Here is a 26,784-nt window from a genome sequence, read left to right as displayed (position 1 = left end):
TATATTAGTTCACCAGACACGAAGTGAAATATTTCAAGCCTTTGTTTCAATTTTGATGATTATGGCAGAAAAAATATACAAATCCAGTATTTCACCAAATTAGAATGTCATGACAAAGTTCAACAATTGTAGGGTCCCTGTGTCCCAATCCTGTCAGCTAATTAACGCAAAACACCTGCAGGGGTTTTCCTCAGCCTTTAAATGGTTTGTCTGGCTTAGTAGGCTTCAGAATTATGGGGAATAATGCTGACTTGACGGTTGTGCTTCTGGCACGAGTTCCCTCCTCTCCTATATAACACCAAGCGCCCTTATTCCATGCAGTGGCCATTAAGCGGAATTGCCACTTTCTTATTCATAATAACCGGTATAGCGTGCAATGGGCCATCAAACTATGCCAACAACTCGAAAAAATACATCTTCCCTGAAGTGTAGTGTGTGTTGCATCATTTGGGCTGTAGCACGTCTGCCGTTTGCCTACATGCGCTTTGCAAGGCAGTGGTGAACCAGATGGAATCCGTGGCCAGCTTGCCAGCAGTTAGAGGTGCTGCCGTAGGTTTTGCGCAACAGCGTTGTGGTCGTCAGCTGCGATGTTGTGGGGCGAGGAGGGGGGAAAAAAATCATTGAGGGCAAACTGTGCAGATTGCACTCCTGTGGCCGCTTATGGTGCACCCTTCGGCGGCCACAGCAGCTCCATTAATAGCTGAATTTCAACAGAGGCAAAGGAGGGATAATTGTCCTGGTGCAGGGTTCAGAGGCCGCCTGACCGCCACTGAAAGCCTCTCTGTGGCCTGCGAGAGCATGTGCAATGTTCGGCGCTGGGAATTCTCCTCTCCCCGCTTAGGAGCTGTGGGAGAAGGCATGTATTTGATTGACAGCTGGAAGTTCCAGGGAGGTGGGTGGGTTTCTCAGACCATTCAACGACATGCCCACCTGGAAGCTGAAATAATGTTTAAAATTTTTACCATTTTGATTTCAGATTCTTGATGATTTTTATTTTTTATTTTTTTTTTAATTCCAATTCATTATTGTCCAGCTGGTGAACAAGACTCTTTTGTCTGATGTCAAATTTAGAAGACTTTGGGCGGACTTTAACATTTGTACAAAGACATTTTCTGTCAAGAAACCAAAATTTTAAAAGTTCGGCTTGAAACAATCATGTCATCAAACAGTAGTCATGCTCGTTAGCGTAGCATACACAGAAGTCCAATAACCTGTACCGGGTTAAGTCATGTGACATTCTGCATATAGCGGATTGTCACAAGTACAAAATGAAGTTCACCACTATTGTAATGGCAGCTATTCAATCGACCTAGCAGCTCGGGCTGCACAATATGTTGTTTGAGCATCGTCATCGCAATGTACATATACGCAATAGTCACATCACAGGGTCCTGCGCCATGTTGCTGTATTGATATGCAGTCAATCAATTGTAAATTTAATAAGTGATCAGCAGAGGGACCTGATTGGACATACTAATAAAATTAGCACTGATGTTAGGGTAAATTATAACCCATCAATCAGCAGACATGGAGCAGCCTAGTGTTATATACTTCTTTAAAAAAAAATAAAATAAAATAAAAAAAAGTTATAACTATTAATGAGGACGTGGGAAACATTTACATGCCTGCATTTACTGTATCGCTTCAGAATGTGATGAATGAATGAATGGATGTCACAACTGATTACACTTGGGGTTAGGGGGGAGAGCCACGGCATTATTGAAGGGACAAACTAATGCACTCAAATCTAGAAATAAAAAAAACTGGTGTAAAATAACATTGATTAACAACAAATGAATAGTGTTAAGGATGTGCTAATGACTACAGTATACCTGGGCATGAAACGAAATTATTTTAACTTAATGTCTGGCTAAACTATTGCTCAATACTACAGTGCATTTACGTACAGGTAGCCTTCATACAAATGACTCCATATACTTTTGTGCTCTACTGAGCATAGTTGTGCTCAAGAGGGAAAAAGAGAAATCTTTGCTGAACCCATACCGGCGCAATGAGAAAACACTTGCTCAGTCATCCACACAGCTAGTGGCAATCTCTGATGCTCATGATGACACTCAAACACTGCACCAGTCTTTTCTGATGGTAATTTGGTTCTGCTAACTTCATAGTAATTTACTGAGCATACAAGGGGTCCTCCATTTACGACGGGGTTCCATTGTTGACTAGCAGAAAAAGTGTGGCAAAAAGCCAAAGGTATGGGAGGAACACACATTGATCCGTTGAAGCTCTTTCAATTGGGTTCTACCGTGCTGCAATGACAGCTGACCTGATATGATGTCGCATATGATGATGAGTTGTATGAACTTTGAGTTTAGTGATCATCCCTGTAGACTGACTGTCCTGTAGAATGTGTCAGCATGGGGCGTTGCACATTTTGAAAGATGTGACGTTTACAGGTAAGGAACGCTCCACGCTGTGGGACCAGGTGCAGTTCTGGGAGGATGCCTATTTGGATGCTGTCATGTTAGAGCGTGAGGGGATGGGATTGGACCAGGGACCTCAAGAAATGATTGAAAGGTTTGAAATGTTTTATTACCTAGTCTCAAATGATTTGTATAATTATTTAGCATTGTGGGTCGTTCGTTGGCTTTGATGGCTGATTGATGTTTGGTTGGTTGGTTAGCTAGTTAGCATGTTTCCAAGAATACAGATGACTTCCAAAAGAACCCAGAAATAATTTTAACAGTTCAGCCTTTGCAGAGGACTGCACTCCAGTGAGTGCTCTTTTAGTTCTGAGTAGAATTCTTGCTGAAAACCAGTAAACCAAAAGTATGAACCTTCCACAGTATACCCAAAACATGTTCCTGTTCTGCCTTCAATAGATACTTGTCACTGGGAGAACATGATCGCAAGCGTCTGGAGGACGATGAGGACAAACTCCTAGCTACCCTGTTACACAACATGATTGCATACATGCTCATGCTGAAAGTAAGAAACTTTATTTGTATCAAAGCATATAATAGATGCATTGATACCTTGAGATAGTAAACATTATTTCCCGGAAATGCTTTTCTAGGTGAGCAAAAATGACATCAGGAAGAAAGTGAGGCGCTTGATGGGCAAGTCCCACATTGGCCTTACCTCCAGCCAAGAGATCAATGAGTTGCTGGACAAATTGACCCAAATGGTCAGTATTTTCTCTCTCTTGATGTGTCTGTTTAGAGTCTTGTGCGTCACTTATTTGTGCTGTACTTTTAGAATGGTCGTGAGTTGTCTATCAGGCCCTGTGGAAGCCGTCATATCAAGAAACAAACGTTTGTTGTACATGCTGGTACTGATACCACTGGGGACATTTTTTTCATGGAGGTTTGTATAGTCTTTAATATATGATTTAATATTACAAAATTATCTTTGGTGCTGTTAAGAGTTTTGTAATGTTACATTTTGCTCATTGATGTCTCAGGTATGTGATGACTGCATAGTCCTTCGCAGCAACATTGGCACAGTGTACGAGCGCTGGTGGTACGAGAAGCTCATTAACATGACTTACTGCCCCAAGACCAAGGTTTTATGTCTCTGGAGACGTAACGGCCAAGAGACACAACTCAATAAGTTCTATACCAAAAAGGTGTGAAGTCTGTTTGTTTTTCCTCAGCTTAAGGAGAGTCGTCCTTTTTTGTCTTTATAAAAAAAAAAATAATAATTAATATAAAGTATGTCCCTCTCTGCTTTCTAGTGTCGTGAACTCTACTACTGTGTTAAAGATAGTATGGAAAGAGCTGCAGCCAGACAACAAAGCTCCAAACCAGGTATATAAATGGTAACATACGTAAAATAACTTGGTTTTATTTGTGTGGGCTGGCCCCAGGTAGCTGAGATCAATATCAGATTTAACTCAAATACAGAAAAGAAAGCACTGTTTATCCTAGTTTGTGTAAAAGGCTCCCACTACCCATTCCAATAAATCAATCCCGTTTATACGCAGTCTACTTCCGCATTCGGCAAAAAAGGTCAAAGCCCCTACTTTCGGCTTAGGTGAATGGCAATGGGGACTGTGACAAAATACCCGTAGGAACTTTTAATCTCTACAATTTCCTTTTTTTTCCTAACACAAGATGTCACCACAGAGCCACCAAAGATGACAATATCTGATGTTTAGGCGTTGTTCATGATGACATGCATCATATGCTGTTTAAAAAAATAAATAAGAATTGTATAAATGCATTTAACTTTAGTCTGAAGACGCCAGCCATAATGAAAACTACATTTTCACAAACTATCGTTTGAACCCATGAAACCCAATGTTTTGCTAGGAATTACGGCATACACAGAAAGCCTGCTAATCTGTTTTCTGGGTTTTGTCATGTGACGTTCCGCAAACAGCGGATTCAGCCCCGATCCAGGAAGTCCTCGGTTTGCATTCCGTTCCTCCAGTGGTGACATAACCTACAATTGCATGCAAGTTGGAATATGCCTAACCAATGTTAACAGTTAGGGATGTCCTGATCCAGCTTTTTTTAGTTCCGATCCGGTATTGCAACCTTAAATTTTGTCCGATAGTGTTATCAGTCCAATCCAATAATAGCAATAATCATACGCACTTATTTTCTAGTATGGAATGTTAGAAAAGGCTTGATAAAGCTACTCAAACAGAGAACAATAATCAGCAACAGTAGACGTAAGAAAAACTGACCCATTTATTATTAACCAATTGGTTACGTAAAGTAACTTTAAAAATAAGAATGTACTACAATTGCATAAAATGGAAAAAAAACATAAATACAGATAAACCAGTAACAAATATATATATTTAAATTGCAACATAACCACTTCATTACTACATCTAAATAGATTAAATTAAAAATAAATATGTAAACTATGAAAAATCATAATATATAAAATACACCTATACCATAAATACACATTATACTTTCAAAGTACAATTCCAGTTTAATTCATTTTCTTAAATATTATATAGTATATATATTATCTATATATATTATATAGTATATTGTGGCAACATCCTTTGCTTTCTCAATGTGCCTCAATACACTTCTGCAGTGTGCAACATGCAATGAGATACACACTTGCAGTAACAAAGAAAGTAGAAGTCGCTATTGAATATTATTATAATTCATTTTTCACAGAATTTGAAGAATATATGCCAGAGAGTTTTATCTTTATACAGCGTTTGTGTACCAATATTCATAATTTTGAGAGATATGTGCAGCAATTTCTTTTTTGTTAGCTCGTCAATGGTGTTTTTCATTTTGTGTGTTAGCTTTGAGCTAGGTCGTTTTAAAGTGCAATGTTTGGGATGCTGAGGTTTTTATGAGTGGACCTATCCCAATGGTACGATTTGGCGATGAACGTTTCAGTAGGCTCAGTCTATTAAATAAGTGGCTCAAAGAAGTGTGTACTGCACTAACCGCTAGTTTCATTGACACTTTCTGTGTTTTTTGGGAGCGCAGACATCTTTACAAGGAAGACGGTTTCTGTCTAAATGGACAAGGGGTTAAGTTATTGGCTGCCAAATTTTTTTTACCTTGTACATCATTCAGCGGCCCGAAAGGAAAACGGGGGCCTTGTTGACACGGCTGAAGGACAAAAAGCGCAGGAGTCTGCAGTTGTTCCCAAACAATCGGAGGAAAAAGAGAGAAGGCGACAGGAGGCACAGATTGAGTCACCAACGTCACCTGAGGAATGAGATAAGGCAGCACTTGGAATCTCCCACACCCCTCCCTGCCCCATTGGAGCATAGCCCAACGCAAAACTCACTCTCTATTAGCCTAAATGCCCCGTTAGGTGTGATGGACAGGATGAAGGCTATTGTCGATATTGGGATCCAGCGTACACCACACCAAGATCTTCCTCCCATCCCCCCTCACCTGAAACCACCATCCACTAAGATGCCCAGGAGGAATCTTATCTTCAAATCTGACTATCTGTGGGATCTTTTCCAGAATAAGTCAGATCTCTATGGAGATCAGGCGTTTTTAATTCCTGTAATTACAAGGGGCAGAAAGTTTGTCAAAGAAATACGCCACAAAAAAGTAGAACTACAAACTTAGTGAGGATAAAATGTGAATCTATCAAACAATTTTCTTCAGTTATCTCTGTGAGACAAGCTCTTTTCAATATCAGGTCACTGGGTAATAAATCAGTGTTGATAAAATACATCCTTGCAAACTTTAATCTAGACTTTTTGCTACTAAATGAAACGTGGTTAACATAAAGTAGCTGTAATACCATTTTAAATGAGGCAACACCAGCAAATTTAAATTTTATGAACGAGTGTTGAAAAGGGAAAAAAGGCGATGGTATTGCTGTTATTTTTAAGTCATTATTTCAGTGTAAAGAAATTATACTGGGTGATTTTAGATAAATGCGGTTTTAGATAAATGCGATACATTTGCTTATTTTAGTGAAAAATAAGCAAAATTATACTACATCTGAAGCCAGTTAGGACAAAATCTATTACCATGTCAGAATTTGATACAGTTGACCAAAAAAACTGTAGAGAAAACGGTTCAGCAGCTGAAACCATAGAGTTGTTTTGACTCAATACCATCTGACTTTTTCAAATCTATTGTAATCATTGGAAGTGTTTAATCTCTTCAAATGGTAATGACGTATGGGGTCCCTCAAGAGTGAGTTCTTGGACCTCTGCTGTTCAGCCTGTGTATGCTACCTTTGGTTCAAATTCTTCAGAACTTTAATTTTGTTTATTATAGCTATGTAGATGATACACAGTTATATCTAGCAGTGTCTCCAGATGACTATAGTTCAATTAAGGTGTTGTGTCACTGTCTAAAACAGATAAATAACTGGATGAGCCAAAATCTTCTTCAATTAAACCACAACAAAACTTGAGATAATTGTTTTTGGCAATAAAGAAAGGTGAATTGCTATTAGTAAATACCTGGAGTCACTCTCTTTAAAAACCAAAGACCAAGTCCAAAACCTTGGTGTTCTGATAGATTCCGACCTGACTTTCTAGTCATATCAAATCAATTACTAAAGCTGCCGTCTACCATCTGAACATATCCAGAGTGACGGCTGTGCATGTGCCAAGCAGACCAAGATAAGCTCATCCATGCTTTTATCTCAAGTAGACTTGACTATTGTAATGGTCTTCTGACTGGACTCCCCCAAAAGAGCATTAAACAGCTGCAGCACATTCAGAATGCTGCAGCTCGGGTTCTGACCAGAACAAAGAAGTCAGAGCATATTACTCCAATTCTAAAATCTTTACACTGGCTCCCAGTCAGTTTTAGAATAAATTTTAAAGTTCTGCTACTGGCCTATAAATCACTAAATGGTTTAGGTCCCGAGGAAATAAAAGAAATGCTAATGGGACATAAAGGCAGTCGTGCTCTGAGATATACAGATTCAGGTCAAATAGTGGAGCACAGACTCCAAAGCAAATATGGTGAAGCAGCATTTAGTTATTAAGCTGCACACAAATGGATAAGTTGCCAACTGAAGTGATGTCAGCTCTTTTTAGAGCATTTCCACTTTTACATGATATTTCTTCCACTGTATGCTGTTTTAATTGTACTCCCCCCCCCCCCCCAGTTTTAAAAGTTGATATCTTTTTTTTCCACCTTTGTTTTTAAATGCTTTTAATCATGTATAGCACATTGAGTTACCTTGTGTATGAAATGTGGTATATAAATTTGCTTTGCTTGCTAGCGATGTTTGTGAACGAAAACGAAGAAACAAAGTCAGTGATGTATTTGAACATTCAATAGGGGTAATTCTTTCATTATATGAGTTTAGTTTTCCAGTGAACTTCAACTGGAGTGTCAATAAACGACTTTAAGCAAGCAAAATTCAGTCTTACTCCTTGCTACTATGTCAGCACCTTTGCAACCTGTTGTTGTGATCATGTGGGCTTTGCTGACTATCTGGGTGCTACTGGATAAAAGTGTTGGAGCGGAGCATGGAATGGACTGCTTGTAGATGATAAAAGCAGAGATTTTAGATCCAGTCCGATGCCCAATTCGTTTTTGTTTTTTTTTGTTTTTTTTTGCTGACATCGGACTGGGGCGCCCCTATTAAGTCATAATTACATTCAATATTTGTATAGAAAACCATAGAAAAAATGTCTGTAACCGAGCGTGCCCCCTTGTGCTGTGTGATGATGCGATCTTTTGTCGCTCCACATACTAGTTCAGTGCATTTTGTTAGTGATCTTCAAACGTATGTCAGCAACGTCATAAACCGAGGGCTCCCTATGTTGACTGCAGAATTATACATCCAAAACGTTTATGTAATCCTGGTCAAATATGGATAAGAACATCCTCAGACTCTGCTCGTGCTTTAACTGTGCCTATCCTTTATGGACAATATTAACAATCAGACAAATGTTAGCCTTTAACTTTTTCTTAAAAATTCTTGTCCTAATTAGCACTAAACTTTAGAATTATTTCCTTAGGTCCAGAGCTCGGTGGAGAGTTTCCTGTCCAAGATATGAAAAGTGGAGAGGGAGGATTGCTGCAGGTCACGTTGGAAGGAATCAACCTAAAGTTCATGCACAGTCAGGTAAGTAGCATGGATCACCGCAGAAAGAGCCTTCAAACCTCACTTCAGGGCTTGAAAACAAAACTCACTCATGGTAATCGAGTTTTCATCCCATCTGACGCTATGCCTTTCTCCTCACTTCTCCACTTTGCATTTCCTTTCACATCGTGACTGTCTTCCTCTAGTGTTATCCACTTTAGCTTTTAGTCCAAAGGTAGAAAAGACTGGTCAAATGTTCGATTGGCCTTTTCTCATAGTTTCCTTAGAGGAAGAATTTGTCTTTTACGTTGATTTAGCTTTATTCTTTTTGAGTTAGTGTGTTTGCCTGCATGCTTGCATTTCCCAAACAATATAAAGTATAAACACATCCCTCCACGTTTCTTTTCACATTTGGGAGATGACATAAAACTTGTTCATTTACTGGGTGGGGATGAAATTAAATGTTGGTGTGTGTTTGTGTGTGTGTGTGTGTGTGGTGCATCAGTGGTAAGACTGATGACCTTGATCAAAGACTTTTCATTAATAATTGGCTATTCAGTAGCAAACTGGATATTTTAAGTTTGGACCCTCAAACATTGTCATGTCTTGTCTTCCCATCTGCACAGTTAGTGAGTTTGGACAGACTGGTGACAAATTACAGGAGGAGCCTTCCTAAAAGTGTCTTAGTTGGTGTTGGTGCACATTGCCATAGAATATACTGGCATGATGACCACCATTCTTCCAAAACATATCCTCCTAAAATATTTAGGGCCTGATTTACGAAAGGTTTGCACAAGGGGAAAAAAAGACGCAAAGTTGATATCTCACGTAAATACGTGGAAAAGTGCTACTAACTAGGCGCACCTGTGATTGTGTCTGCCAAACCACATACTTCACTTTGCACGTTCTGTGAGGAGTATATGCAAGTAGATGAATTCAGCACGCGCAATGTGATTTATCAAACTGAGACTATTTGCGATGGCTGATTTTGCGTCTTGAAGTAGTGCATGTGAAAGGCAGGTGCAAATGGCGCATGCAAAATGAGAGGCGACAGGAGAACAGAGCTTTTCCACCTGTGTAAACATTTTTGAGAGGTCAGAAACCAAAATGTCCTAAGCTTCTGAATGATCAAAGGGCTGACTTAGAGCCAGTGACAAGGAGTCATGCCATATCACCGATGACGAAACTCTTCAACTCTGGGTTTCCTTGCATCTGGGTCATTTCAGAGCACTGTGACAATTGTCTGGTGTTGGCCTATTACAGAGGAGTTTTCGGGCATGCTGTCCCAAGTTTTAAACACAGTGTTATGAAGGATGGGCACATGGAATTGCCATGCACTCAGAATGAGTTACATCAAACAAAACATGGCTTTATGCGGTTGCTGGCTTCCCCGAAATTATTGGAGTGATAGATTTATTTTCTCTAACTCAGTCATACATTTGTTTGTCTTCCACTAAAACCTTCAATTCTGTGACTTCAAACTTCATTTTGTACTTGTGGTACCCTCTTAAATTATCCATGGTTAATGAAAACCATCAGCCCTACCTGAAGCCCGAAACCCTCTTTTAAATACTGCGGTCTCCACAACTTTTACACCTGTTCCCAACAGCACCTGCAATCTGTTAGAGTGAGGGAATATGTAATTTAGCATTCGCTATTTGGGATTTTTATAAAAGATCACAATCTGAGTAAGTCACGCACAACATGCCCACCAACAGTAACCACAGCCTGTTAGCTGTGAACATGCAATTTAGCATGAGCTATTTGGGTAAATCAGCCCTCCCCTTCCAAAGAAAACCACAACGGATGAAACACATTTTCACAAAGATTCTCAAAAATCCATTATAATTAAACCATCCTACAACAACAAAACAATATGTATTTGTACCTTGAACTCTTTAAGTCTCAGATCTTTAGCTCTTATTGTTTTTTCTCTAATTTGTCACTTGTCTGTTCTGTATGCTGGTTTATCATAACATTCGGTTATGATCCTGATGAGCAGTTTAAAAGGTTAACTAATTAATAATGCAAGTTAAAGGTAATTAATATTCTCCTTTTAGGAATTAGATTTTATTTTTATCTTACACAAAATACTGAATGGGAAGAGAAAGCCTACCAAAAAAAACCAACAACAAAAACACAAGGATAAAAAACACTCATCTGATAATCATTTATATTTAACTATTAGCATATGTGATGACAGCATAAGTTTTTTTGGATGATGAGACTTAACGAGTGAGAGAATAATTTTCAATATGAGCAAATTCATTATTAAGGGTGCACTACAACAACAAATAGTGGAACCTCCAAAGTCAAACGTTCCCATCTGTCCATTCTCAACACCACTTATCCTGCTCAGGGTCGCGGTGCACTGGAGCCTATCCCAGCTGACTTCGGGCAAAAGCCGGACTACACCATGAACTGGTCACCAGCGAGTTGCAGGGCACATACAGGCACAGACATTCATACAATCCTTGAGTGGGAATTGAACCCATGCTGCCCGCACCAGTCAGGCGAATCTACCACTACACTATCAGTGGCTTAGAAAAAAATGTTCCCATATGAATCAATTCAAATTGCTCCAGAATCAAACTGTTGCCAAAACTACAACCTTGACTAATTCCAATGTTTTAGTAACATTTTAACATTCTTAGTTAATATGCTCATTACCAGTTAATTTATAATAAAGGTTAAAAGAGTGAGAAGTATAATGGAACATTTATATATCAGTTATACTTTACATTTATGTTCTTTATTATACTGCGTAATATATTGTGTAACTTGTTTTGTTGTGATATGCTAGACTTTTGTTGTTTGGTTGTGCTTTCATTTTATACATTTGATCAGTGTTTACTGCTCTCACATCTGGATGAATTCTAACCAATTGGCGGTAGTTTTGTACCGTGTTCTTTTATTTACACACACACACACACACACACACACACACACACACACACACACAGTATTGTAATGACGTAAATTGTACTCTGCCTTTTTGGCCAGATCACCATGAAAAAGCGACATTGATTTCAATGGGTTTCTATTTTCTGGTTGAATAAATGGTTGGATTGATTTGATTGATTGATTAAATATACTGTTCCTATATGATAGCCGCAGTGGTATCCTGTATATCAGTAGGCTCTTTTAGTAGCTTCTTAGTATAACATTTACATGTGGTGTAGAAACAAATATGACACATTTTGAACTTGAAACATACCTTCAGTGTAATGTAGTAGGCCTCCATTTGAGATAAATTAAGTCTTAATGTTGTTTATGCAAACATGCAGTGTATGACTCTTATTTTCCACCCATTGACTACTTTATCCTCTTTTAATTCTTTTGCATTTATCACTTAGCATCTACATAAGGCTACAGGGTAATCATGGCTCACCGACAGCCCAACAGCTATAATGTGTGTTCCAGTGGGCGGTGTGAGTCAAAAAGTGTTTTGGTCAGTGTTTGTGTGTTTTTCTCTAAAATCATTTGTAGTGTGGAGTAGGTGGGCCTCCAATTTGGAGCATAAATAGTTGCAATTCCACACCAAAATTTCTTCAAGCCCGTGTTCTCCTACCTAGCCTTGTTGCATTGCAAGTGTTGTTAACATTATTTGATTTAAAAAAAAACATTTTCATTACAATTGCCAGACATCATGGCAGTATCAAGTATCAATACTTGGGTCGTCAAGTACTCAAAGTACTATTACTTGTACTCAGTCTGAAAAAAATTGGTATTGATGCATTCTAATAGTAAATACTACACAAGCTTAGCCTTTAGGATTGTTGGCCTGTCTCTTCAGGGGAGAGAAATCAGTCATAACACACCCCACACCACAGTATCGCTCAGGAGTTTCTGGCTTGTGCTGTCTTTGATCGGAAGGGAGGGAAATTGCTCCAATTTTTCCTATTTATAAAAAAAACAAAAAAAAAAAAAAAAAACTTTTGACGCACGTTTGTCCCCAAAAAGTTAGAGATTGTGTCTTATGCTGTCTTTGAGCAGAAGGTAGGGAAATTGCTATTTTCCCCCCCACAATTAAAAAAATAAATAAAAATAAATAAAAATACCTTTGACTCATATTTGTCCCAAAAAAGTTTGACTTTGGGGCATTTGACTTCGGAGGGTCCACTGGACCTGATCATATCAAAATAGGAATTTAGCTACGTGTCCTTGTTCATATATCTTCACCATTCATTAATGTTAATGTTGTTATTTTTAATTGTTCAAAAACTCATTCAGGAGTCAATCCTATCGTAATGAGCTTCTCTAAAAAAAAAAACACAAAATGATCAAGCACAGGTTTTTGTTCTGCAGTAAGTATAAGGGGCAGTCAAAAAGAAATATGCCCAATTTAATTTTAACCTACTAATAATTGATTTTTTTTTCTTTTTCTGAAATGTTCACATTTTTTTAGTTTAAATGCTTGTTTCAAGGTTTATTTAAGACACTATTCTTCCTGTTCAGCCTTTTAGAAGTGACGTTAGATGCCCGTCAAAAGCAGAGAGCTGTATTGAATTTTTTGCTTTGGAAGGGAAACCTCAACTAAACATTTTCTAACGGTTGACAAAATATATATGGAATTAGGATTATGTCATCAATGATGACACATGATGGTGATGTCATCAGTGGCGACTCTACAATCTTCTCTGATCAGTGCCTTGACCCGAGTACTCTTCCCACGATTAACCCATGAAAATGGTCTGTCGCTTCGTTGCTTGTAAAAAGAGGTCACTCAAAGCAGGCGCTTGTTCTTTGCCTTTGATCCTGGACACCCACTTTTTGACTGTGATGCATCCTATTGTAGCTTCCCCATACACATTTTGCAACGTTTTGAAAATGTTTTGTTGTGGTACCCCTTCCAAAGCAAGAAATTGAATCACAGACAGCGCTTAGCTTCTGACGGACTTCCAACATTCACCTCATTTGCAAAAAGGCTGACAGGAAGAGGACAACCTTTTTTTTTTTTTTAAATAAGATTTCAAACAAGTATTTAAACTACAACCTGAAAAAATGTCAATCCAAAGTGAATAGTGAAATTGGGTTCATTACTTTTTGACTGCCCCTTCATACAATGTCGGAGGTGACATCTCTACAATGCTGCAGAAATCAAGCATCTCATCATTGACTGCTCTCGTGACTTTCTTGTGCTTGTGTGAGCGTGTGGTGCCAGCCCTTGTTGCTGGAGGAGGAGGCATGGAGGGCTCTGGGGGTTGGAAAACTAAGGTGAAGCCAGCTTTTTACCACCCTAGTCAAGTGGTTGGTTCGGTTTTTGTCTCTATAATGGTTAGGGTACCGTCTTGGCTAGATTCTCGACTAAGTTTGTACAAAGCTCCTGTGGACAGTGCCCCACCCAGAGTGCCGTTGAGTGTTTGTACTCTTCTGTCCCATAATAATCCAAACCATTTCTCTCCCATGCTTTCTCCCCATGCAAGGAGCGGAAGGTACACAACCTCTGCTGTGTTTGCTTCTTAGCAGTAACATCTTATGGGTTTCTTTTTGTTTTCTATTGTTTCCTTTTACTCTTGTAGCTGTGTCCTTTTCTCTTTTTGTCTGAAAATTCCATGTATGCATCTATGGGCCACATTGCTTCAAAATGAATACTTTTCTATTACCCTTTCAAACCGAAAATCACTTGCTCTATGATGTGACTTCCAGTGCCATTGTGAAGTAGTTGTTAGCTTTGACCAGTCCCACTGCATTTAACTGTTGCCCATGTATCATGGAAACTTCTCATATTGTGCCCCCCCACCCCCTTCTGTTGCTGTTAAAGCTTGCATTCCTCATGTAGCTTTTTTTTTATTTACCTTTTAAAATTAATAAGGCAAGGTTTAACCTGGTTATTTTTATATAAAGTTTGAACTTTCATCCAGTATTGTTGAGTTAATAATGGTCTGTCTTTGTGTTGTTTTTTGTTTTTTGTTTTTTTTTTAGGTTTTCATAGAGCTGAGTCACATAAAAAAGTGCAATACAGTGAAGGGAGTCTTTGTCCTGGAGGAATTTGGTAATTACACCATCTATTGATTGTAGGCCTGTACTTGGCGCGGCAGTAACTCAGCTTCATGGCAAGGATTATAATTATTATTTTTTTAAATATTATAATAAGGATTCAGTAAATTGGACATGAGCGTTCGACTGACCGACACACCACAAAATGAAGCATTTGATGATGCACAACTAGACTGGGGAGCAAAATAAGATTTTATTCTGAAATAAAATCAGAAATAACAGTCATTTCATACTTGCTAAATCGTAAATGTCTCATGGAACAGTTACTTATATTTAAAATATATCTATTGCTTTTGTAATAGTATGAAGACTATAAAAATCTATTTGAGATTGTGGAAAGTGAATACTGTGGGTGGGAACAATTTACCCTTGATTAAAACTCCATCTGATGATTAAGTCTTTAAATGTGAAAGAGAAATCTTCAGTTCAGAAGGCAGTGAGCCAGCATGTATTAGTATTGAATTGAATATTTTGTAAAGACTGTTCCTTATTCTTCATGTATGATTTAGCTTAATGCCTACCCCTCATCCCAGACATAAATGAAAACTGTCCACTGAAATGCAAGGACAATGCATCCTAATTTTACTGGAGGGATTTATTTGTTTGAAGGTCAGTGGATGAAGACGTAAACCACATAATGTGTTGCTGTTATTGGTATGGGTCCAGGTTTACTAAACAGACTAATGGAAAGAAGAGTGTAAGTAGGTTAACATAGTAGTGTGGTGTTGAAAGCAGCAGGCAGGGAGGTAGGAAATAGTTTGCAAAGGTTAAAGTGAAGTGCCAGGCTGGGTTACTGTCGTGTCTCTGTGCTGATTTTGTAATGTTGCCCTCATCTTTGCCACTATGAAAACCTTCATTCTCCAGCAGGTAAAGTGTTGTCACCTTTTTATTCAGACAAATTATACACACAATATCTGTTTTCTCGACTCCTTCATTTTCCTGTCCTGTGCTACCCTCATCAGCTGCGGTTCATTTGGGAGATCACCCCAGACTCCATCTCTCATTGGTCATTTTTGCCACAGCAAGGGGAGATCTTCCTGAACTGTTTTTTTTTTTTTTTTTTTTTTTTTAGGGTGCTGGGAGAAAGAGGTTTAACATGTCCTTCTCTTCAGCCTCCTCTTCTCTGCTATCAGTTCAGTTACTAATGAAAAGTCACATTGGGGCCAAATATGTTCTGCACTGTGTAGTTGCTCCTTCGTCATATCCTTTCACGTTCATTTCATTGGAGTGGAGGGAAAGTTGTGTACTACTTGTAATGTTCTTTCTAATATTGAAATAGTTCTTGAGAAACACATTTTATTTGTTATTTTGTGGGCTATGTTTTGTCCCTTAACAGTCTAAAATGGATCATTGATTTATTTTATTCCACATGAAGTTAATCTTTTATTTCAATATTCACAGACACATTGTTAAAAAACAGTGGTTGGATTAAAACCTCCAAATTGAATTTGTGTCCATTTTTGACTGGTGGGGGACATTAGTGGCTCACAACCTATTTGAAGCCATGTTCAGATTTCACTTCTTCAACACCCAAACACTTTCAAAGATAAACTGACTCAAGTTCCTGCTGCCCTTGAATTTCTCTTCTGTCTCTTGCATCGGCATAGTTCCTGAAACTAAAGAAGTGGTGATCCACAAGTACAAGACCCCCATGGTGAGTCCTCATCAGTCTGCTCGTGCACCACTGTGCCTTTCACTCAATGTGTCACAGTATGAAAGTAGGCTTTTAAGATAAATTAGTTGAGCTGATAACATGCCAAGTCAATTTTCCAGTCTGACTTGCAATATACCGCCACAGTGGTTTAAAGACAAAACAACAGTCATTACAAGATTGCTATATGAGTGAAAACTTGCAGCTTTAAAACATTTATTTTTTTTAAAAAGTTGGAATTACAGCCATTTATGGATAATGTCATTTGGAGATTTGACACATTTGTAAATAGAATACAGTGGTCACTTGAGATATGAGTGACCAGATTTACAGATTTTTCAGTATTCTTCAAAAAAGGCCACTCTCAGCTGAAGGTTACTGTAAAACTAAACAAAATATTTTTGTATTTAAAATAACCACATAGCCAAATTAAATATGTTTGAAGATGAATGCTGAAAACAATGCAGTGTAAAGACTGTCAACAACCAAGTACTGACTTATGATATTATGTGAAACTCTTTTTCTCCATCTCAATCGTACAGATGTTTGGGGCGGGGCTAAAACGGAGACCAAAAACGCACTTGCGTGAGTTGGTCCTTACCCACTTTTCGGCGCAATTGCTGCCACTTTATTGATAATAACTTGGCCCATTTCTACCACTACAGCATGTAGTCTGCCATCAAGCTAGGACTACGACCCAGAAAAATGCTTTTTCCAAGAAGTGTTATTGTATTAATTGTGCTACAGTGTCTGCTCAAGATCTTTTTGCTCATCTATGAAAAGTGCTTCCTAACACCATCTTTCAGTTTCCCTTTTTATCTTGGGTGCCATTCTGATTGTTTAGCCCTTTTAACTTTTTTAGTAAAAGTTCCGCGTGACGTTGGCGCACCTCCTTCAAACTTCATTCATAATGTGGCGGCTGCTATTTGCATTTGTATTGGCTGAATGTGTTTACAGGCAGAAGTTCCGCTGAGCTAATGCCTCCGTGTTGCAGTATATTGACATGATTATGCCAATATTAACCGTTCGTAGTTTTAATCAAAGAGACTCTTCAAGTAAATAAATAACAGTTTCCTCCAAAGGTATTAGAATGGCAAGGTCAATTCCTTTGTTTTTGGTGTATACTGAAGACATTTGGGTTTCAGATCAAAAGATAAATATGAGACAAAAGTTCAGAATTCCAGATTTTATTTCCTGGTATTTACAGTGGGTATGGAAAATATTCAGACCCCCTTACATTTCTCACTTTCTTATATTGCAGCCATTTGCTAAAATAATTTGTTCATTTTTTTCCCTCATTAATGTACACACAGCACCCCATATTGACAGGGGGAAAAAGAAGAAAAAATGATTAAAGAAAAACTGAAATATCACACAGCCGTAAGTATTCAGACCCTTTGCTCAGTATTTAGAAGACAGACCCTTTTGAGCTAATACAGCCATGAGTCTTTTTGGGAATGATGCAACAAGTTTTTCACACCTGGATTTGTGGATCCAGGTGAATGGCCCAGTCTGGCTGGGCCATTCAAGAACAGTCACGGAGCTGTTCTGAAGCCACTCCTTCGTTGTTTTACGTGTGCTTAGGTTCATTCTCTTGTTTGAAGGTGAACCTTCGGCTCAGTCTGAGGTCCTGAGCACTTTGGAGAAGGTTTTCGTCCAGGATATCCCTGTACTTGGCCGCATTCATCTTTCCTGTCCCTGCAGCTGGAAAACACCCCCACAGCACGATGCTGCCAACACCACTGTATTGGACAGGCGATGAGCAGTGCCTGGTTTTCTCCACACGTACCGCTTAGATTTAAGGCCAAAAAGTTCTATCTTGGTTTCATCAGATGAGAGAATCTGAATCTGAATTTCTCACCATCTTGGAGTCCTTCAGGTGTTTTTTAGCAAACTCCATGCGGGCTTTCATGTGTCTTCCACTGAGGAGAGGCTTACGGCGGGCCATAAAGCCCCGACTGGTGGAGGGCTGCAATCAGAATCAGAATCATCTTTATTTGCCAAGTATGTCCAAAAACACACAAGGAATTTGTCTCCGGTAGTTGGAGCCGCTCTAGTACAACAGACAGTCAATTTACAGAACACTTTGGGGACATAAAGACATTGACAAAAAACAATCCTCTAGCACATAGAGCAGTTCGAATGACTAATATTGCGATAGTCCGGTGCAATGACCATTGTGCAAAGGGCGCTGAGACTTCAAGGAGTGTATGCGGTTTAAAGTGACGAGTAGTGCGATCATCTGGGACAATGTTGGTTGTGCAAATGTTACAGATACTCCTCAATCAGTGTGCAAATGGAGCAGATGCTACTCTGGCATGAGTGGCCAGTATATGCAAATAGTGCAGCATGGCGAGACAACTACAGTGAGTGCACGAGTAATACATAATTGGCCCCACAGAAATGTGACAACGAACTCAAGTCAAAAAATTGCCAGCTTGTTGTCATGGAATTATAGGTTAGGTGTTTAAGAAGTTGATCGCAAGAGGGAAGAAGCTGTTGGAATGTCTACTAGTTCTAGTTTGCATTGATCGGTAGCGCCTACCTGAGGGAAGGAGCCGGAAGAGCTGGTGACCGGGGTGCGGAGGGTCCGAGAGGATTTTGCACGCCCTTGTCTTAGTTCTGGCAGCGTGCAAGTCCTCAATGGTGGGTAGGGGGGTACCTTCAATCCTTTCAGCAGTTTTGATTGTCCGTTGCAGTCTGAGTTTGTCCTTTTTTGTAGCAGCACCAAACCAGACTGTGATGGAAGAACACAGGACTGATTCGATGACCGCTGTGTAGAACTGTCTCAGCAGCTCCGGTGGCAGGCCGTGCTTTCTCAGAAGCCGCAGGAAGTACATCCTCTGCTGGGCCTTTTTGAGGACGGAGTTGATGTTGGTCGCCCACTTCAGGTCCTGAGAGATTGTAATTCCCAGGAACTTGAAGGTCTCGACGGTTGACACAAGGCAACTGGACAACGTGAGGGGCAGCTGTGGCGAAGGATGCCTCCTGAAGTCCACGATCATCTCTACAGTCTTGAGCGTGTTCAGTTCCAGGTTGTGTCGGCCGCACCACAGCTTCGAACAGCTCCATGATGAAGACACTTTCTAGTGTGTTCACACATCTCCCGACTGCATCTCTGGAGCTCAGCCACAGTGATCTTTGGGTTCTTTACCTCTTCACCAAGGCTATTCTCCCCCGATTGCTCAGTTTGGCCGGACGGCCAGCTCTAGGAAGGGTTCTGGTCATCCCAAACGTCTTCCATTTAAGGATTATGGAGGCCCCTGTGCTCTTAGGAACCTTAAGTGCAGCAGACATTTTTTTGTAACCTTGGCCAAATTTGTGCCTTGCCACAATTCTGTCTCTGAGCTCTTCCGGCAGTTCTTTTGACCTCATGATTCTCATTTGCTCTGACATGCACTGTAAAGCTGTAAGGTCTTATATAGACAGGCTTTCCCCACAAAATCCAATTAGTATAATCAAACACAGCTGGACTCCAATGTAGGTGTACAACCGTCTCAAGGATGATCAGAAGAAATGGACAGCACCTGAGTTAAATGAGTGTCACACAAAAGGGTCTGAATACTTAAGGCTGTGTGATATTTCAGTTTTTGTTTTTTAATCTTCAAAAATTTCACCAATTCTGTTTTTTTCTGTCAATATGGGGTCCTGTGTGTTCATGAATGAGGGGGGAAAATTAACTTAAATGATTTTAGCAAATGGCTGCAATATAACAGTGAAAAATGTAAGCGGGTCTGAATACTTTTAACTTAAATGATTTTAGCAAATGGCTGCAATATAACAGTGAAAAATGTAAGGGGGTCTGAATACTTTCCGTAGCCGATGTATATCTCGATGTTAAACAACTCGGAACAGAGCACCTTTTGTTTGAATCCACCCATTTTGCAAGTGAGCAAAAGTATTGGAACATGTGACTGATGGGTGTTTCTAGTTGCTTCGGTGTTGCGTTTTAGATGGTGCTTGTTTTTGCTTTGGGTTTTACCTATGAAAACTGGTGTTAAGCAAACATGAAGACCAGTGAGCTGTCTATGGGAGAGAAGCAAGGGAGAAAAGCAAACTATTTTGCAAACTATTTTGAAGCTGAGAGAAGAGGGAAACTCGATCAGAGCTATTGCACAAACATTGGGCATAGCCAATACAACAATTTGGAATGTCCTGAAAAAGATAGAAACTACTGGTGTACTGAGCAACAGACATCGAACCGGTCGGCCAAGGGTATCAACATCAGTTGATGACAGAAACGTGAGAGCTGTGAAGAATCCCCCAAAGACAACAATCAGTGACATCACTGCCAACCTCCACAGTGCAGGGGTGCATATAGCACAATCCACTGTTCGAAGAACACTGAGAAAAAAAATATAGAGGCCATACCACAAGATGCAAACCACTCATCAGAAAAAAGAATCGGAAAGCCAGATTGGATTTTGCAAAGTACAGAGAAGAGCCAAAAAAGTTTTGGAACAAAGTTTTATGGACTGATGAGACCAAGATTAACCTTGATTTGGAAGATTTACGTTCCATATATATCACATTAGCTTTATATAACCTTAGAAAGTTTTATTGTACCATAGCTCTTAGCACGGTACTTCTCTGTGGTCTTGCAAATGTGCTCGGGACTGTTTTCTCTTCCTTTCTCATCCTCTGCATGCACCCATTCACATAAAGATACGTTTGAGTGCAGCTGGACGAATCTAATTGTGTGAGAATGTTGTGGGAATGAGAGGGGTGCATTTCTTTTTTTTCTCTTCTCTGTCTCTCACTTCTGAAGAATGAAGGTGATTCTTTGCTTGCGCTTCAGTAAGGGGTAATGACTCGTGACGACTTGTACCTTTTGCTCTCTTTGCAAGCTCATCTGTGAAGCATGGTGGAGGTAATGTCATGGATTGGGCTTGCATGGCTGCTTCTGGAACGGCTCATTAGTCTTTATTCATGATGTAACTCATGATGGGAGCAGCAGAATGAAATCTGAAGCGTACAAAACCATTTTGTCTGGCAATTTACAGATAAATGTATCCAAACTAATTGGGAGAAGCTTCATCGTGCAACAAGACAATGACCCAAAACACGCTCCCAACACAACAAAGGACTTCATCAGGGGGATAAAGTGGAAGGTCTTACACTGGCCAAGTCAATGACCAGAGCTCAACCCAATAGAGCATGCATTTCAGCCTCTTGAAGAGGAGACTGAAGGGAGAAACCCCCAGAAACAAGAACTGAAAGAGGCTCCTGTCAATGCTGGAAAAGCATTTCAGCTGAAGAATGAATTCTGGTGAAGTCTTTGGGTCACAGGCTTGATGCAGTTATTGCAAATAAGGGTTATGCCACCAAATATTAAGTTACTCACTTTAAGTTAATTTAATAATGTCTGTTCCAATACTTTTGCTCACTTTAAAAGTGGGTGGCTTCTAACAAAAGGTGCTCTGTCCTAAGTTGTTTAATACATACAGATATAAATATCATGAAAGAGAAGCTGGAATTTTGAACTTTTGTCTGATATTCATCTTTTGATCTGTATACACACACACACACACACATACACGCACACAGTGCTGTGAAAAAGTAATGGCCCCCTTCTCAAATACTTCTTTTTGCATTGTTTACCCACTTTGTTTAAGATCACCAAACAAATGTAAATATCAGACAAAATAACTTAAAATGCTGTTTTTAAATAGTGGTTTAATTTTTTAAGGAAAAAAAAACTATTCAAAGTTACCTGGCCCTGTGTGAACAAGTAATGACCCCCCCCTTGTTAAATCATGAATTGTGGCTAATCACAATTTTTGGTTAATTTTTACTGATCACACCCAAGCCTGATTCCCTCCAGACCTTTTCAATCAAGAAATCACTTAAACATAATCTGTACCGACAAAATCAAGTCGGACAAAATATCTAAAAAAAAAAGCTGTGACAAAATGACACGATCCAAAGAAATTCTAGAACAGTCGAAAAATAATTCTGTCTGTAAAGGATTACAAAAACAATTTCTAAAGCTTTAGGATTCCAGCAAACCATAGGGAGAGCCATTATCCTCCCGTGGAGAAAACATGGAACAGTAGTGAACCTTCCTAGGTGTAGCCTGCCTACAAAGATTACCCCAAGAGAACAGCAATGACTCATCAAGGAGGCCACGAAGGAACTCAGAAGAACTGCAGGGCACCCTTTCCTCGGTTAAAGTCAGTGTCAAAACCTAGACCTTTGTGAGAATGTTATATGGACTAACAAGATGAAAGTTGAGCTTTTTGGAAGGTGTGTGTTTCGTTACGTCTGGCGTGAATGTAGCACAGCATTTCAGAAAAAGAACATAGTACCAACAGTCAAGCATGATGGTGGGAGTGTGATGGATGTGAGTGATAGTGGTCTTGGACTGTTTTTCCCCTTGAGGACCTGGACTACTTGTGATTGATGAAACCATGAATTCTGGTCTTTATGAGAAAATCCTGAAGGAGAATGTTCAGCCACTTCAGTTTGTGACCTCAAGCTGAAGCACAATTTGGGTTCTGCCGCATGATAACAATATAAAACACACCAACAATTCAACTTCTGAATGGCTTAAAAAAAAGGTTTTGGGGTCACCTCGTCAATGTCTAGACTTGAATCCGATTGAAATGCTGTGGGATGACCTTAAAAAAGCTGTTGATTCTCGAAAACCCTCCATTTTTGCTGAATTCAAACAATTCTGCAAGTAAGAGTGGGCCAAAATATCTCCACAGAGATGTGAAAGACTCATTGCCAGTTAGAGGAAACGCTTGATTTCAGTTGTTGTTGCTGACGACGGCCCAACCAGTTATTATATTTAGGGGTCATTACTTTTTCACACAGGGCCAGGTATCTTTGAATATTTCCCCCCACCCCACCCCCCTTATTAAATGAAACAGGGGTGGGGGGGATCATCCTATATGGCCGATTGTCTGTTTCAAAGAAGCACTTTTTTTTTTTTTTTTTTTTAATATATAAAGTACACATGCACCCATATTACTGTACAATATAAGTTATTTTTCTTCGTGGTCTACGTACAGTACAAAGTTAATGTCAATAAATATATTAAAAAAAAGCTTAAATTTTATCCAAACTTAACTGCGCAATTGTGCTTGGTCATGGTGACATTGTTGACGTACAGTACTCATCATAGGCAAGTCGCTTTCATGAGCGTTTCAGAATTTGTTGCGAAAGGCAAACAGCTTGACCCAAAAAAAAAAAAAAAAAAAAACGTACTAAAAATGGCATGTTCCAGACTCCAAAGACTTGTTTTGTATTCCTCAGAGTTAACACTGCAGCCGGGCCGCTCTCTCCTGCTCTATGCACAATTGGACAATAGATAGAAACATCAACACAAGGCTACCACATCAGTGCCCCACATTTAACATGGCTGCCAAGTAGGCACAGGAGGCACTTCTTTTGGAATTTAATCCAGTCATGTTCTATATCTGTGACCCGGAAATTCATCAGTCCCATTCTCTGCCTGCATTGTGCCACAGCACTAGTAAACAGCAGTGGCCAATTCTGGAACTGACAAACTTTCTCAACAGAAACTATTTTTGGACACATTGTTCAGTCCCGACGGATGTATCCAATATCCGTTATATCTGGGTCCGTTTTATTGAGGTTCCACTGTGTGGGTGCCGGTGTGCGCGCGCACACACAGCGGATGGAATAAGTATTTAACACGTCACCATTTTTCTCACTAAATATATTTCCAAAGGTTCTATTGACATGAAATCTTCACCAGATGTAGGGAACAGCCCTAGCAATCCATACATACAAAGAAATAAGCTCAAAGATTTAGTTGTGTAAAAATGTGAAATGACAGGGAAAAAGTAGTGAACACATGAAGGGAGGTGCAAAAAGGCATGAAAAGCCAAGACAACACCTAAAATCTATCAGTAATCAAACAGCAATTCAGCCCCGTCAGTGTAAATGAATATCAACCGATTCAGTCCTGATGGATGGCCGACAAAAAGTTGTCATTGCCAAAGTGTGAGTCAAGACACATCTCATGATGGGTAAGAGCACGGAGCTGTCTCAAGACCATCGCAAACTCATTGTTGCAAAATATAACGATGGCATTGGTTACAGGCGGATAGCTAAACTTCTTAACGTTCCAGTGAGCACGATTGGGGCCATAATACGCAAGTGGAAAGCCAATCATACCACCATAAATTCGCCTCGATCAGGTGGTCCTCGCAAGATTTCTGACAGAGGAGTGCAAAGAATAATCAGAAGAGTTGTCCAAGAGCCAAGGACCACCTGTGGAGAGCTTCAAAAAGACCTGCAATTAGCAGATACTGTTGAAAACCGTTAGTAATGCACGCGCAACCATGCAAGACCCCATTGCTGGGAGGGAAAAAAAAAAACAAAAACATGTCAAAGCTCGTTTAAAGTTTGCTGCATTTGGACCAAGCCAGTTAAATAACAGAGAATATAGGCTGGTCTGATGAGAGCAAAATTGAACTCTTTAGATGCCATAATGCAAGTTTGGAGGAGAAATGGCACTGCACGTCACCCTAAAAACACCATACCAACTGTGAAGTTCGGAGGTGGGAACATGATGGTGTGGGGCTGCTTTTCAGCCAATGGTACTGGTAAACTTCACATTATTGAAAGGAAGGGATGAATGGGCAAATGTACCAAGATATTCCTGACAGAAATCTGCTGCCATCTACGAGGATGATGAAAATGAAACGAGGGTGGACATTTCAGCAGGATAATGATCCAGAACGTACTGCCAAGGAAACTCTCAATTGGTGTCAAACAACAAAAATACAGCTGCTAGAATGGCCCAGTCAGTCACCTGGCTTGAATCCAATTGAAATATTTACGGAAAGAACTGAAACTCAGTCCATAAAAGAAGCCCACAGAACCTTCAAGATTTGAAGACTGCTTATGTGGAGGAATGGGCCAAAATCACACCAGAGCAATGCATGGGCCTAGTTTCTCCATACAGGAGGCGTCTTGAACCTGTCATTGCAAACAAAGGCTTTTGTACAAAATATTAGATAAATACCATTTGGCGTGTTCAATACTTTTCCCATGTCATTTCACATTATTACACACAACTTTTTGTTCTAATTTCTTTGTATGTATGGATTACTTGGGTTATTCCCAATATCTGTCAATAGCACATTTGGAAGTACAGTGTTCCCTTGTTTATCGCGGGGGGTTACGTTCCAAAAATAACCCGGGATAGGTGAAATCCGTGAAGTAGGAATCTTTATTTTTTCAATTATTATACTATGTTTAAGGCTGTAAACTTCACATTAACATTTCCTCTCTTGTTTAAACAAGCTCAAAGTTTAAACCCTTTGTAACAAAAATAATTACATTATTATTATTATTGTTGTAGTACTTATTATTATTGTTAATATTATTGTGTAACGAAACAAAGGTCAAAACCTGTTTTAAGGCCCAAACATTTAAGAAATAAAAATGTAAACATTTTCTGACAATTTTTAGAAATAACGAATTTAGTTTTAATGGGCAACGTATGAGGTTGGAAACATAAATTATTAATTGTGACTCGCGCGTATTTCACGCAGAATAGAATGCGGGTTTGTACGTTGTAAAAGGCAGCATGCAAAATTGCACTGTAAAAAAGTCTGCGAAGTCATGAATCTGCGATAGTCTAATCGCGAAGTAGCGAGGGTTCACTGTATATTTAGTGAGAAAAATGTTAACGTCTTAAATACTTATTACAGCCGCTCTGTGTGTGTGTCTATATATATCCAGCCATCCATCCATTTTCCTAGCCACTTCTCCTCACTAGGGTCACGGGCGTGCTGGAGCCTATCCCAGCTATCATCGGGCAGGAGGCGGGGTACACCCTGAACTGGTTGCCAGCCAATCGCACGGCACATACATACAAACAAACAACCATTCGCACTCACATTCACACATACGGGGCCATTTAGAGTTTTCAATTAATGTGCATGTTTTGGGATGTGGGAGGAAACCGAAGTGCCCGGAGAAAACTCACGCAGGCACAGGGAGAAAATGCAAACTCCACACAGGCGGGGCCGGGGATTGAACCCGGCTCCTCAGAACTGTGAGACTGACCCTCAGTCGTCCACCGTTTCTCTCTCTCTCTCTCTCTCTCTCTCTCTCTCTCTCTCTCTCTCTCTCTCTCTCTCTCTGTATATAAAAAGAGAGAGGGAGGGAGGGTAAGGAAAGTATTCAGACCCCCTTAAATTATTCATTTTATATTACAGCCATTTGCTAAAATATTTTTTTCCCCCTCAATGTACACACAGCACCCCATATTGACAGAAAAAAGCAGAATTGACATTTTTGCAGATTTATTAAAAGAGAACAACTGAAATATCACACAGCCATACGTATTCAGACCCACTCATATATTTAACTCTGGTGCTGTCCAGTTCTTCTGATCATCCTTGAGCTGGTTCTACACCTTCATTTGAGTCCAGCTCTGTTTGATTATACTGATTGGACTTGATTAGGAAAGCCACATACCTGTCTATATAAGACCTTACAGCTCACAGTGCATGTCAGAGCAAATGAGAATCATGAGATCAAAGGAAGTGCCTGAAGAGCTCAGAGACAGAATTATGGCAAGGCACAGATCTGGCCATGGTTACAAAAATATTTCTGCTGCACTTTACGTTCCTAAGAGCACAGTGGCCTCCATAATCCTTAAAATGGAAGACGTTTTGGGAC

General features: G+C 39.6%; 1 protein-coding gene across 50 annotated transcripts in view; it reads left to right on the top strand.

The window, feature by feature from the left end:
• madd (MAP-kinase activating death domain) overlaps window positions 1-26,784 on the top strand; it is an 83,671-nt gene that overhangs the window by 53,904 nt on the left and 2,983 nt on the right. For 31 of the 50 annotated variants that reach the window (XM_061670289.1, XM_061670281.1, XM_061670288.1 and 28 more), the window contains 9 exons: window positions 2,417-2,537; window positions 2,843-2,948; window positions 3,037-3,147; window positions 3,219-3,326; window positions 3,424-3,588; window positions 3,697-3,769; window positions 8,401-8,507; window positions 14,391-14,460; window positions 16,073-16,119. In XM_061670289.1, coding sequence (XP_061526273.1) covers window positions 2,417-2,537; window positions 2,843-2,948; window positions 3,037-3,147; window positions 3,219-3,326; window positions 3,424-3,588; window positions 3,697-3,769; window positions 8,401-8,507; window positions 14,391-14,460; window positions 16,073-16,119 — 908 coding nt within the window. The remainder of the gene's footprint in view (window positions 1-2,416; window positions 2,538-2,842; window positions 2,949-3,036; window positions 3,148-3,218; window positions 3,327-3,423; window positions 3,589-3,696; window positions 3,770-8,400; window positions 8,508-14,390; window positions 14,461-16,072; window positions 16,120-26,784) is intronic. The other 19 variants (XM_061670290.1, XM_061670309.1, XM_061670310.1 and 16 more) reach the window with 1 other exon arrangement.

This window comes from Phycodurus eques, chromosome 2 (assembly GCF_024500275.1).
Source record: "Phycodurus eques isolate BA_2022a chromosome 2, UOR_Pequ_1.1, whole genome shotgun sequence".
NCBI lineage: Eukaryota > Metazoa > Chordata > Actinopteri > Syngnathiformes > Syngnathidae > Phycodurus > Phycodurus eques.
This window is presented reverse-complemented; position numbering and strand designations above follow the sequence as displayed.